This window comes from Octodon degus, unplaced genomic scaffold (genome assembly GCF_000260255.1).
Source record: "Octodon degus isolate 3935 unplaced genomic scaffold, OctDeg1.0 scaffold00003, whole genome shotgun sequence".
Classification (NCBI taxonomy): domain Eukaryota; kingdom Metazoa; phylum Chordata; class Mammalia; order Rodentia; family Octodontidae; genus Octodon; species Octodon degus.
In genome coordinates, this window is record NW_004524579.1 from 29,931,369 (window position 1) to 29,946,655 (window position 15,287).

Genomic DNA, 15,287 nt, shown 5'->3' on the forward strand with positions numbered 1-15,287 from the left:
CTCCCTCTCTCTCTCTCTCTCTCTCTCTCTTTTTTTCCTAAGCCGTTCTCTCGGCTCCCACCCCCCTTTGCGTGGAATCCTTGCCTGATCCAGTTCGTCTCCCTCCGTTCTCCACATTTTCCCTTCCAGCCCTCCACTTCTCCGGATCAATGGATAGTACGGTTCCAACTCCCGGCTCACACACCGCTGGCGGACACCCCAGTAACAAGTGAGAGCGCTCCACCCCTCGCCCCCTCCTCCGCCATCGGTCCCCTAGCTCTTGGAAGCAAACCCAACAGCATCGCCGGCTCTTGCGCGGATTTTCCTCTTCAACTTTCCCAATTGGACGACATGGAGCCAGCCTCAACCTTTTAATGCACAAGACAGACAGTGGATTGCTTCCCGTCTCCTCTTGGTCCCTCCTGGTTATTCTGTTTATTGATGACTGGCAAACCCCACGGAGAGCTGCCTTCCGTTCTCTCTCTCTCTCTCTCTCCTTTTCCTTGAGTTAGTTTTCCAAGGTTTTACTGGGGCTTGGGATCTCTTGGACCAAATGGAACTTTTTGCTGCCTCTTTTCTCTACTGATTCTGTCGGTGGACAAGGAAAAAGACTTCGTATCCAGAAGAGGCGCAGGAGAGGTGGAGGAAGAGGACGAGGAGGAGGAGGACGAGGAGGAGGAGGAGGAGGAAGCCGAAGGGGCTTGGTGCGTGTGTGTGCATGTGTGCATGCGTGTGTGAGTGTATGTGTGTGAGTGCCGCCGCTGCCCAGGACCCCCGGCCCCGAAGGTGTTGGCAGAAATATGGAGAATAGTCTTGGATGTGTTTGGGTACCCAAGCTGGCTTTTGTACTCTTCGGAGCCTCCCTGCTCAGCGCACGTCTTCAAGTCTCCGGTAAGAGGTTCTTTCCTTTCTTCTCGTCGCTCCCCGACCCCATCATCCCTTTCCCCTTCTCTTTGCATTTGGAAAGAGTACAATTTCTGTGGAGGGCAATACGATATTCCGCCGCTCTCCCGTCCCTGGTTTCCTCGGGAATAATAAAAGACGGGAGACTTTTTTACCCTGGGGGCCGAAGGTGCTGGTGGCAGGGTGGAGGGGCACCCTCTCGCTCTTTTGAGATCTATTGCTTCTCGAGTCTTTGATTTTGCAGATAACTTGCTTCAGTTCGGAAAGCGGGCAGGCTGGGACAGGTGACTGGGACGTCGTTGAAAGCCATTGGGCTGGAATCCTTAAAGCCTGAGAAACCTGTGAAGGGGGAGGCAAACTGGGGCGATTAGGAACAAACGGAGGAAGACGCTGAGGGGTTTAGAAAGAGTCTGTGCGGGATGTAGTGGATGGGGAGCTGAATCTTTTGCATGTGAATGATGCTCCTGCTGGGGTTCGCTTTCTCGACTTGCGGATGGAGGAATGGATGGGGGCCAGCAGATAGGTTTTGGTACTTCTAAAAGGGGATTATGGTGCCCAACGGAGGGCAGAGTTGGCACCAGGAGGAAGCGGTGTTGATTTTTATTTTTTCTAATGGTGCATGCAGTTCACCAGCTAAGTCTTCCAATATCTCCAGGACTCTTCTAAACTCCAGATGATTTCTATTCCAGGGAACCGGCCCTCTGGTCTTAGCCCTTGGCAAGCACAGTTTCTAATTAAAAATGGCAAAACTGTTTGGGGGTTGGACGGGGCTAAAGGAGGAGAAAGGGGAATCTGAAGGCTGCTCTCAGAGTGCTGCAGTCTGTGGATACAGAGCTGGAGGCTTTGATGGCCAAAAGAAAGAAAAAGAAAAGAGGGAGCAAGTGACTCCTTGCAAGGTTTCCTGGCTTTGCGGGACTTTGCCGCTAGTAGAGGGACTGGCACTGGGGTAGAGGGACAGGCCTGGTGGGAAAGGAGAGATAAGCCTGGGGCTGAGTAGTCAGATCCCTTCCTAAACGACCTTCTCCCAAATCCAAAAGAAAAGACCATGCCAACAGGGACTACGCATTGGGTTGGAGTCCCCCAACCTGTGCCTTGGAAATTAACAGGGATTAGAATTAAATCGCAGCGGCCAACTCCTGTCTCCTTGGAGTCCTAAACTCGGGCTTTCCCGTCCCTGCTGCGTGCTACAAGGCCAAGGGCTGAGGACGCTCGCACTCGTGCACTCTGCGCCTCTTCTCGGCCCCCTGGGATTCGGGCAGTCAAGCGCCAGGCCTGCCCTAGGCTTCCCAACGTCTGGCACGGCCCCAGGCGGGCCGGAATGTTGCGCGTGCACGCAGACTCCTCTCCTCATCTGCGTTCCGGAGGGCAGAGAGCGAGCGTGAGAGGTGTGTGCGTGTGTGTCGTCTGTCTGTGCACGCGCACACGCGAGTGGTGCGCGCGAACCGTATCCCGCGCTCCGCTGCCCGCGGTCTCCCTGCCTCCCCCGCCAGTTCCCTCCTCCCTGGTCTACTTTCCCAGATCTTTGTCCTGGGCAATTACTGCCGCTAAGGTGGGCGGGACCGGGCCCATCCTATCTATAAGGAGTAAGAAGCTTTTAAAAAAAATTTCTTCCTTGAGATCTGCTTAGACGATGTGGTTAGCAGGACCCCCCTCGGTGGCACGGACTGACTTGCGCGCATTCTGATAGTTTGGGAGACCGACAGGGAGATAGAAAGTTCAGAAGGGGCGTCCTTTGCTGGGTAGAAAGTCTGCATAACCCCCAGCGATAAATGACCCAAAATGCTCTGGGTGAAAATATCACATTAGATAAGATGTAGGAGAAAGGACAACGATAGCAACTCACGCCAATATTTCCCACATTACATTTGTCTGGCAAAGGTTGGGGGCAAATGAATGGAGGCGGACTTAATATACACTTTCTTAGCATCTAAATTAAATGTCCAGAGTTAAGACCACTTATTGATACTATGTTCTAATTTCGTCTTAAGTTTTGCTGTTCATAGACAAATCTGTGCTTGAAAAAGCAGACCCAGCGTACATACACAAGTGATATGCTCCTGCCTAGGCTTATGCGTCTTTATCATTAAACTTCTCTGCACTTCTAAATTCTTTTCTGATATTTCCAAACAAATTGTGACGCAGTTTGCATTGGATCTTAAGAAAGTAGGTGGTGCATTTTTAATATATTGCTAATTCAGATTGCTTCTTTCTTTCTTTCCTTCTATTTTAAAAAATCTTAGTAGCAATTTCCTCTTCAGGAACATGGCAGGGAATTGGTAAAGAAAATATGTAGTTTACTCTAAGAAAGGACCAGTAGGAGGTGCCCTTACTAAGGCCAAATGTCTAGTTTACAGGCAGTAAAGTCCATTCAACAGAAGGTTTTAAAGACTTTGTTGATTGGTAAGAAAGGATTGTGGAGGCAAGCACAATAGCCCTAAGCTCTTTCCTGGTTTCTAGATAGTGTGATGCTGCTGTGGATTTATATGAGCTTGTTGTGACACAACAAAGGACACCTCTGGTCATTGTCTACATAGGGTGAGGACTTGATGCTGAGGGAGGAGGACCATGGCCTTTAGCTGGCTCTGCTAATATGCCATCTACTATAATTGGCATGAGCCATGGGCAGAGATGTTAAGCAGTATCTCTGATTCTCTCAGTGAGATGAGAATTTTAGATGTTAATAAGTGAAATAGGAAGTATACCATTAATTAATTATTCATATGTACTCTGATTTCCTTCTCTTTAAAGTATCAGTGAGAGTTTATGTAGCCTGGCCATGGTAATGGAGGCTTGCTGCTTGTCCTAACCACCTCTTTTCATCCCCCCCTACCAAAGTGGGTCAGATCCCCCATCTGGGTTTGCTGTTGAGTGGACAGAGCATGTGGCAGGACCTGAGAGCACCTGGGCAGACAGACCATCCACTCCTCTGTGAGTGCTGCAGTATAAATCATGGTGACCTGTCACAGTATCCATTTCTCACACAGCAGCAGCTGCCCTCTGAGTTATGAAGCATGTGAAACGGCCACCACATGTGTTATATGTGAATATATTAGGGCCTAGTGCATTTGCTTTAATGTTCTTAAAAGCTAGGCTGGCATGAGCTGCTGATAGGTATTTTTTTTCCTAGAGAAAGATTTATAACTTCTCGGTGAGTGTGACTTAGATTCATTCATTGGCAAGTTAACCTCTCCGCAAACTGATTGTTTTCATGGAGGAGGAACAGCTTTAATCCCCTGTAAGTTCCTGAATGGAGCTTTTCTGAAGCTTGCTTCTGCAGCACAGGATCTTTGTGCAGGATGGGTTTCTAAGCCAGTAGGAAAGTTGGTGAGAGATTTGGGAAGATGAATTATTTGAGGAGAGGGGATACTATTTTTACTTATTTCTAGGGATGGAAGGAATGATGTTACATCTTTTAAGGGAATCCCAACACTCATTACCTCAAAGGCATTTCTGAGAGGAGGAAAACTATTCCTTTCCTAACATTTTCTGGTTAGTAGGTCCTATAGTCAGAAATTCTTCAAATATATGTGATTTACTCCTGGAATGTTCTGAGTTGCACACAGTAGGGTCATGTAATCCAGCATGTTTACTGTCCTTTGGAAACTTACTCTTATTTAAACCTCAATTTTCTCACCAACACTTTTTTTTTAATTTTCACTTGATGCTCATGTTTAAAGGCAATGTTTATCATTTCTTTCAATGAGATATTGTGCCCTAAAATCATGTTTTATTTCCTTCACGAATTTGCTATCCTAAATTTTGTATATGATTTTTTCCTCGTGGTTCTACCAGTGAGGAGAACTGTATTAAAAATAATGCAGTTATCTTTCCTCATTTTCTTAAGCTAAAACACCAACATATACATACAAAGAATAGAAATTTTCATTTTTCCATTCCTTCTCTCCCAACGTGTAGCAATGGGATGATTTACAGTAGCATAATTATGTAAGAACATGTGTGATTCTAATATACTAAATAGGTTTTTCTGACCTACATATAGCTTTCTCCAGTTTCCAAATACCTGGTCTGCAAGGACATGGGAAACTCACGCTGATGCTCTGTTTGATACTTGTTATACAAACTACCAGCTCAAATGATAAATTTTTGTGGATTAATTTATATCCAGTGATCATCTCTCAGATGAACACATAAATTTCTAGAAACCTTAGTTTTGCTTGAGTAAAAAGAATAATTACATAAATGCTCCAAAGATTGCTTGATTAATTAACTAACGATAAAATTCACTCAGTTCTGGAAAGATACTGTAATCCTTTAAGTGAAATGATATTATACACATTAACAATTCAAGTCAATGTGGCATCTTCCTTTTTGTCTTCTCTCTCCCTATCTCATAATATTGTACACCACTTCATGAGTTGTCCCAACAGTTATACTTTAATCAATCTTGGCTTGGGATCTCCCTAACTGACCATTGAGATACACTGAATTAAATATGAACCCAGTGCCCAACGAGTTGTTTGACAGCTTCCTATAGGCTGCTGGCTTCTTGCTAGTCTGTCTCTGAAGAATCTTACCTCTCCACTCTAAGCTGTAGAATATAAATACAGCCCTCTTGATTTAGCCAGGGAAATCTTTCTCACTGAGAAACTACGTTCCCCATTCTAGGACAAAGTATAACATGCTATATTACACTTTGCAAGGTTATAGACATTTACCTTAAAAATAAAGTTTTAAATTTCATGAGTGTTTCTTTTAGCAGAGAGTTATATTGCATGGTAAAAATAGTTAACTGGTACTGTTACTCTAGAGGACTCTACCCTGTCTGTAACCTCCCGGCCAATATTACTAAATTTCTGACACTCATGAGCGTTAAGAAGTAACAGGAGCCACTTCTACAGAATCACAGTTTATGTCAACCTAGGCATATTGTTTGTCCACAAAGGCACTACCAGGTTGTATAAATGGAATTTAAAATTTCTTCATAGTTACTATTTTATAAAAATCAGAATATTTCTTAGTGTTATTAAAATATGCATGGCATGGCAGAGACCCATTGCATTTATGATGTTTTCCTTTAAAACAAAAGCTCAAGCCAAAGGTAAATTTGTCAGGAAGAAAGGATAACAATCTAGTTTACCTTTGTTGTAGGCCAATAAAAACGTGCAAGATAAAAATTACATGTTACATATGCCAAGTGTGTAATAGCAAAAAAAAAAGTAAATTAGTATACACCTTCATAATTGCAGCACTCAGGTAAATTGCAGCACAATTTAATATCACACTGTTGCTTTTCCCGCATGAGCATGTTGATTCTTTACCTTCTATTTCTCAGGTTTAACACTGTAATGATGCAAAAGAGTGCAGGTTGGCTGATTGATGATCAAAATTACTCCACTGCTCTAAAGTTCTTTGACAAATTTAGCCTGAGGTTTATAAAGCACTTTCAACTCAGCTATTCAATGAAAACATTTTCTTTCATAGTTGCAATGCCTAAACTTTGGTCACTGATCTGGCTCAGAAATATGTAATAATGCCTGTGGCTGAATATGCCTCCTTTCAGGCTAACACACATTGCTTTGTACGTGTAGCACCAAACAACCATATCATTCGCAGATTTCATTTCTTTGGAGAAAGTCCAACCAGGAAACACAGAAATCATACTATATGTATTAATTATACTTTTCAAGTCTATTGTTAGAGTCTGACCTGAGTGGGAGTTCCTCTAGTCTGCTAAATTCCTGGAGTCTAGTGTTTATTTCTATTTCTCACTTTTTTGATTAGCTTAACTTACAAATTCGAATTTGGTTAATTCTTGCTTACTTTGACATTTTACAGTTTCCAAGACAGAAGGCCCTTTTGACCTCTTGTGATGATGAAACTTAATAGGCATCCATTGTAATTTGGTGATTTCTTCATTATTCTTCTCTTATATATTAAATACTGATTGTTGCTAGAAGTCTACTCTTAAGTATCTAGGAAAAACATTCGCTGAAATAATTGAATGTTTATGACTGGGAGCAAGTGAAAATACTAACTTGTTAGTGAATTGTAACCTAACAAGAGGACTTTTCAGTATAACTTTATTCTCAAGTACCAACAAAGTTCTTAATTCAGCACTTTAATACTTAAGAAATTAAGCAGATAATATAAATATTACTAAGTCAAGCCATTTGTCTTAGTAGTTGCTTTTTTTCTTTTAGAAAACAGTATTTTTTAAATTCTCTTTGATGCCCTTTAAGAAATTTGTAAGCTAGGTACAATGGAACATAACTATAATGCCAGCCACTTGGGCAACTTAGACACTGTCTCAAAATTAGGAAAAAGAAAATGAAATAGGGGTGTAGGTTACCACTCTATCAGTTCAATCTCCATTATGGGGAAAGTGATAACACCACCACCACCAACAACAACAAAACAAAACAAAACAAAAAAAGAGAACATATATCTGTTCTTCATAGATCAAGTACATTATAAGTCACTATTATATTAAGTGACATCATAGGGATAATTTCTAAAATATTTCACCAGACAGGACTATTTTTTCTCCATCACAAGCCATGGGCTATTACATTTCATTAAGAATTGTATCCTGGATTTATAAAATATATTTTGTTTACTTTCTGTGTTCAGCTGAAATTCTTTCCTGTGTTTGTTTTGACCTTTGATTTGCTAAGAAATAAAGACTAAATTTTTTTGGGAAATAAGAACTAAATCCCTTAATAGAGGTACAGAATCTTAATTCACTATAAAGAATGGGTTTGTAGCTCTTTATAATAAAAAAATAAAATACTATTGGTTCTTCCTGCTATATATTTTCTTTGTTAAATAAGAATGTGTAATAGACTGATCCTAATTATTTTATTAGTTTCAACATTAAATTTGTTACAATTACAAACTATACATAAGCATAGTATCCAATATAAATAATAATATTAACAATCATGATAAAATAATAATGAAATGAATGGTCTTGTAATCAATAGCTATTTTCTAAATTTTCCATTGTGAATTCTGTTACCATATTTGCAAAAATACATGCATCTTTAATGTGCTATTTTGGTTTGCTTGTTCTTAGCTATAATAAAAGAAATAGAATATGTGCATTGTACTTTGATTTGCATTTGCTAAACATTAAGTAGTTGAGTTTCATTAATATGCAGGTGGATGTATATGACTGTATTTCAGTCACTCTTGTATGATATTCACTGATATTAATAACCACCATTTATCCAACCTACTGTTAGTGGATATTTGAGACTCAGACTTTTACTGCTGTCACTGATTCTGCTTTGAACATTCTGAAACATGTTCCCCAATAAAAATTTGTCCCCATGCATACCTAGAACTGAAATTGCCAACTCATGGAAAAGAGGTTTTCACTTTCAGATGGCAATGATGTGTCACATCTATTCAAATATCCACCAAAACAGGCTGGGCAACTTTATGAGGCCATGTCTCAAACTTGAAAAATAAAAAAAAAAGAAAGATAAATAAATAAAACAAAATGGACTGTGAATGCACTCAGATTGAAGGTGCTAGGTTCAGTCCACAGTAGCTGGCAAAACAAAACAAACACTAGGAACACATGAAAGTCCCTTTTTTTTTCATATCTCCAGCACTTGGTATTTTCATTTGCTTAATTTGCCTTCATCTGGTGAATGTGAATTAACATCTCATTATGGGCTTAATTTGCATTTCCCTGATTGCTAATAAAATTGAACATTTTTTCCCCATAAATTTGTTGGCCACTTGTGATTTCAGCAAGATAATTCTGTGATTTCGATTCTCCAGTTGAGCATCGAGTTGCTTTTAGACATAAGTATTCATGATGGCTAATAAGCCACCTTTTGCCAAAAGGCGTGGCTAGATCATCACTAGTCTAACTTTTAAGAAGTTGTTGCCCGATTCTGTATAACATTTACATTAGCTCAGTTAAAGACCTTCCAAAAATGCCCATTAATTTGGGTCTGGCAAAGAGATCCTTATGCATTGTAAGATAACTGATTATGCAGAGCAACCCCTCCCTTGTCAGTGTGCTGCCTCATTCTATTTGTTATGGCCCTGTGTACAAGCTGTCTTTTAGGGAAGTAAATTTAGGGAAGCCAGGGAGCCAGGCTTAATTTGAGGCATATTATGAATTCTGTGAATATGATGGAATCAGAAGAGGATTTAATCACAGAGTGATAATGACAGACATCAAACTAACTTAAAAGTCCTCATCTGACCATTTGACCGTGGGTGTGTTGTGAAAACAATGAAATATGTAGATTCAGTAGCATTGCTGCATCTATGATGTTTGTGACTAGGGGTTTGAAACAAACACCTGTGCTTGCACATGCGCACCCCTGACTGTCAAGTTTTGTTTGGGTTCCTAATTGTTTCACCTACTCCCATGGGGCAGGCTAACAAAGGTCCCAGGATGATACAAAGCACTAGATGTGCTCAAAGTGGCCTCTCTGGCATGCTGCCTTCTGCGCCAACTCATTAGAGATGTGAGCCAAGGCTGTGGCATCTAAGTAAACTGCGTGCTCAGAGTCCTCCATCCATTGTTCCCACATCTTTTCTCAGCCTCGTGGGATCTCGGAAGAATACAAATTAGAGAGAAAATCTGCAGAGCTTTCCCTTTCATGTCTAATGTCTGGGCAGAGCTGTTCCCTGCAGGACCATTTCTAGTTATTTTCTCTCTCTGGATTGAGGTATCACTAGGGATGGTTTGTTGACTGTTTCTCTTCGGAAATTTTTCAGTCACATATCAGTTGTCGATGGTAAAATTTACTTTATAATTCATCTTAGATAGTTCTGTCCTGAATTCTCTTCCTTACAAGCATGCCACTTGGCTCCCGGTTTCTGTTTCCCCTTTTTAGTGACACTGCCTCTTCTGTGCTAAAACATGTTGGCTCATTCTAGCTATCCATCATTTTTGCCTCCCTCTCAAGTCTTCACTTAACCAAACTATATTTAGTTCATTTCATCTTTCCTGATACCTCTCCTGGAGCTTAATCACATTTATTTTTATACTTCATTTATCTTTCTGGTAATTGAGGACCTCAAATTGCTCTACTAAGTAATATCTCTCAAGTCACGCCTTACAAAATATAGACTCAGAATACTGTCTAACATATGGCACAGTCAGGGTATGCATTTGATTTCCTTATACATATGCGCTTAACTTTCAGGTAAGATTTTAGATTTCTAACATAATTATTTGGATATTATAAAGATCAAATAAGATCAAGAATTTCACATAGGATAATAGCTGCATAACATTTATGAGAAGTTAAATGGGAAGTTACTGTGTATTTCTCCCCTGTAGGGGATGCTTATCTTTAAATGAAAATGACAAGCACATATGGAAGTAAGTGAGATGCAAGGCAGGAATACACACTGATATAAAATAAAATATACAAGCGAAGTAGGACAGACTGGAAAGTACAGTGTTTGCCCTTTATAAGGTCCTTCTCCCTAGGTTCCATTAGTTATGTCCATATGAACTCGCTCTAAACATATAGAAAATGTTACCAATATATTAATAGTGACCAGACGGGCTGATGGAGCAAATTCTCTCATCCTTGCATCATTAGATTGATTGGGTCAAGACTGCATGGATGTATAAAGAGCCAGGCATATTCAAACCAGCGCATAGGTATGGCAAAAACGAGCACATCACAGTTTTCCCTGTAGATCTGCCTGTCTGCCTGTTATTACAACCACACTCCCATAGTTCTGTGGCTCTTTTTCCTCCCAATTATTGCGTGATCCAGGCATTATATTAAGGTAGGCATGGAGCTTAGACTCTAGTAGGGTAAACATGTTAATCAAATATACAGATCATTTAAGTATGGTAAGGAAGAGATCCAAAAGCTGATCAAATGAGTTTTTCTGAAAAAGTTGTGTTGATAACTGAAATGTAAGTTACTTGTGCTGAGGGGCTGTTTTAGGAGGGAGAATGAGAGACAAGAGGTAAGAAAAGTGATCGCAGTGGCCCCCCTGGGAAAGGACAATGAACTCCAAGAAGATCAGTGTACCTAGTGGCCAGAGAACGAAGAATGGTGATGCCGTAGCTGAGGCTGAAAACACCTCAGATCCTTTCTCACCAATAGAGCTTTTTCTGCTTAGTAATTATTAGTTGAATGAGGTGAAATAAATTTATATGCAGGAGCTTTTAATTCAAAAAGTTAAGCCAATTATGTAGGCAAATCTTACTCTGCTTTTCGCATCTGTCAACTGTGAATTTATGAGCCCACCTATCCTATATGTTTAAAGTGAGTTCATATGGACATAACTAATGAAACCTAAGGAGAGGGGTTTTATAAGGTGTAAAGACAAATGCAAGTGAGTATCAACACATGTGTACTACAAGCCAATTCTGCATGGAAAGTTATTATTCAGCTGAAGAAAACAGAGCTTCTGTCTGTAGATATAGGATTGATTCTTATTTCTTTTTCCTGTGGCTTTCTACAATCAGCATGCTTGATTTCTTTTGGGAAATTAATAGGGAAAATTTAAGAATATAAAAATAGGGCAGATTATTTTGTCTGCAATATGTTCAATTTCTCTGTATTTTCTTTTCATTGCCATTTCTTATACTATGGATAAATGTTCTCTTAGCTTTAAGCTGCAGCTCATTAGAAGTCAACAGAGGGCAATCTTGCTATGTCACAGGCCCAGCAACCTATTTCCCCCTGAGTGGGTCTATTGTCCACTGCCTCCCTTTGCCCTTGATCCTGTAGTCTTTGGTATTGATGAGACGGGTTGTGCAGCTTAGAGGAAAAGGCAGGCTAGTGCACTTGATGAAAGCGTTTAGCTCACTAGCCCTCAACTTTCCTACCTGTGAAAAGGGCACAAATCAGCCTTTGCTTCCTAACTCTAAATTAAAGATGAAATCCCTCCAGTAGCAAGATATGCAAAATGCCTAGTCCAGTGCCTTAATAATACTTAAGGAATATTTCATATTTGCTACCTATTAGTAGCATGGTCATATATGTTGGCTATATTAAACCTGAGATTGTCTTTCCAAATAAAAACATTTACAGAAATAGGCAGTTGCTTTGCAATCTTTCTCAACTTTATTGTTACAGTTTTTTTTTTTTCAAAGTTTTATTGACAAACAGCAATGAGACAGTTTCAAATCAAATCGGAATGTTACAGTTTTAAACACTTAGAAATAAAATAATATCAGAACCCCATGGTAATTTCTAAATCATGCATATGAGAGGCCTAATCCCAGCCTTTGCTGAATGTAGAAGCTCATAGGTCTTTACATAACACATGGGTAATCTGGCTTGGTACCGTGTACCACATCTTGTAGGTTCTACACTGACACCGTTCTCTTTTATTAACTCTTCCCTGGTCATCTATTTCCATTTCCTGCAGAACTATTCACCAAGCAGCCATTTGGCATAAATGCTAGAGGCTTATTTTTGCTCAGTTAACACATACTAGATTTTGTTTTGTTTTGTGTTCATTCTTTCTTTTTTTAAAACAAGATCTTACACAGTAGTTCAGGCCAGACTTGAACTCACTATTTACCCCAGGTTGGCATCTTACACAGGGTTATCTTCCTGCCTCAGCCTCCTATGTGCTGGGATTACTAGCTTCTATCATCATTCCCAGCTGACATATATTACTAACTATAAATTGTCCTGAGGGTTTTGTGTATGGAAGAGTAATCTGGAAGAGCAATCTCCAATCTTCAGTGTATATCAGATTTTGTTCTCTTTTTGCACCAGCTAATTTAGAATTGGTGAGGTGGGGTGCAGTCACAAGTAGAGAAATCTACAGGTGATTCTAAAGTGTAGTCCAGTTGAGAATGGTGTCCTAAGGTCTTGCTTTGTGAAGGATAGTCCATAGCCAAAAGCATTTTCATGACACAGATATTTGTCAGAAATGCAGAAATCCAGCCCATTCCCAGATGCACTCAGTACTCAGGTCGAATCCCTGGTGACTGAGAAACACTGCCCCACGGGCAGATCCTTCCCTGGTGTTCGCAACCTTAGTCACCCAGTCCACTGGTGAGTGCCCTGCCGCACTGGGTTAGTCTGGTTTAGCTTGAAGCCTCTTTGCAGGTCTGTAGCTTCAGGATCTTGCCCTACCGTGGTGAACTTTGGCAATACTAGTGAGTTTTCTGGTTTGTAGTTGGGTGGCTACAGTCACGGGGGCAGTGCCACATTTCCTTTTCCTTGGGATTAGAAAAGCTTAAAAATGTTCTTCGGGTGTCCCGTCTGCCTTTTTGTTTTATCATCAGTGCTCAAGATAAGAAGGCACATCTTAAAAGGTTCCGTTTGGTTTTATTTCCGTTTCTTCCTCCCCCCACTTTCTTTCCCCCTTAAGAAATACTCAGATTCAAGGCAAAAGGAAGACACATGAAAGGTACACTGGGCCCTGGACCCTTCTCCTGCCTCCCCTCTTGTCTTTCAGGTCTGACTCTGAAAGCACACACATCCTCAAAGTGAGATCTTCTTGGGGGTGACCCCATAGTGAACCCCTCCTTTTGATAGGGAATGGCCTTCGGGGCATGAAACAGAGCAAGTACTCACTGGCGGGGCCTCTGTGCCAGGTGAGAACGGATATAACTGAGGACATGAAAGGAGAGCAGAGCCTTCCCGCCCGAAAGCTAGCTCGCCAGGAGGTTTTGAAGCTTTTGCTCTGCACTGTCTGGCAGAGAGACATGCTTTCACCGGCCTGCTGCAAATCAGAGTCTACCAGAAGAGAACGTGGGGGCTCAGCTGTGCAAACTGGATCAATCTGAATGAAAATCACTAGTGTTCCCCCTGGTGAGAGAAGTCTCTGCTTAGCTCGTGAACTGTAGGCCCTTCTCTGGTCCTGGTAGAAAATGAGTAGGGCTTTTGTGAAAGGTTATATAAGGCTGCTGTTTCTTCCCCACAGAGTAAAATTCTATTTATAGAGGGGTGAACTGCCTCTCAGGGAAAAGCACATTTCCTATGCTATAGCTTAGGGGAGAGAATTCAATCAATCTTCAGGAAAGAATTATGGGAAGAAAGGGAGAACAAAATTCAAGGCAGAGGTAGTTAGTAGGAAATACAGAAAAGGGAGGAAAAAATGGGAAGATAAAAGCATCGTCGCTCTGCGCCTGCTGGCTGGTGTTCAGTTGTTCTATTTTACTGGGAAATAGAACTTACAGTGTCAACAATAGGACAGACACGAATAAACTAGGGTGGTTGGTCATCCCAAATTAGATCCTGCAGCAGGCATGAGAATGAAGATGCTTCTGCAGAGCAATGACTTGTTAGGCACCAACTGTTCAGCAACATGGAGCAACTACTAGGGGCTGATACCTAGGACTGCTAAAAAGGTGCGGTGCCAATGGTCCAGAGAAGGTCCACCCCCCTGGAGGGCTGGGTGTATCTTGTTCATCTGCCACAATGCCTGAGTCACTGAGGCCTCTCAAATCTTCTGGCAAAGGCGAAGTTGATACCCTAAACTCAAGGTGTTTTTTTGTTTGTTGTTTAGGGTTTTGTTTTCATTCCAATTGGCTAACTCCTTGGCCAAAAAATCTGTGAGAAGGAGCTTATTTTCAGTATCAGGATATCTTTTGGAGATGCTTGGAAAATACATTGATTGAAGATATCTAACACTTTTCTTTTATGTCTTGTTGTGTCTACTGGAGTTAATTACCTACTTAGTTTCCATATGCTTATTCTCAGATTTGCCTAAGACCTGGAGGTACTCTTATATGTATGCATTACAAAGCTCATGTTTTCTATATTTTTTTCATGATAAGCCACTATTAATATTTTACTGGTAAAATTTCAGGGTGTTTAGGAGAAATTCAACATCAGGGAAATCTTGCTAATACCAGAAAATCAAATGTGTGAAATCCTTAGAATTTTCTATCTCTTTAATCCCTGGTACCAATGCATTCAGGATATTTTTCAACTCGTATATCTGAACGTGGAACAAGGAGGAATAGGTGAACCATTATTTCATACATAATAATCCCCATAATTAACTTTGTGTTTGCCTTAAGAGAATAATTCTTGAGGACTGGACAAGTAAAAAAACTGAAAGTATCTTTTTTAGAAGTCAGTGAAAGCCAAGACGAGACCGTACAAATCAGAAAGTCATCTTGAATGAAAAGAACAAACTTTGCATTTCACAGCATGGGTCAAGCGTGAACAAACTTCAGGACCAGATTTAAGATGGCCCACTAATGCTACTGATGAGAAAACAAGTTTTTCACAAATGTTAACTATCCCCCAGATGCCAAATCTGAGAGATGGGCACCATGAAAAATTATTGCATGGATTAGCCAGGATTTAACTACCTGATATTTATAAAATTTCAGAGTCCTCATTTCTAAAAGTGGGAACACAATTTCTTAATAGAATACACTTAAAACAATTCATCATACTGAATAATTATTTCAGTCTTTGCCACACACTCAGTGTATAGGTATTTCTATTTTTATCCGTTCACTCAGCAGA

The 15,287-nt window shown here is 40.6% G+C and overlaps 1 protein-coding gene across 1 annotated transcript in view; it reads left to right on the forward strand.

The window, feature by feature from the left end:
• The first annotated feature begins 645 nt into the window (after positions 1-645).
• The window catches only part of Dcc (DCC netrin 1 receptor), a 1,292,183-nt gene continuing 1,277,541 nt past the window's right edge, over positions 646-15,287 (forward strand). Inside the window, exon 1 of the mRNA XM_004623665.2 lies at positions 646-870. Within this exon, the coding sequence (XP_004623722.1) occupies positions 780-870 (91 nt within the window). The 5' untranslated portion in view covers positions 646-779. The remainder of the gene's footprint in view (positions 871-15,287) is intronic.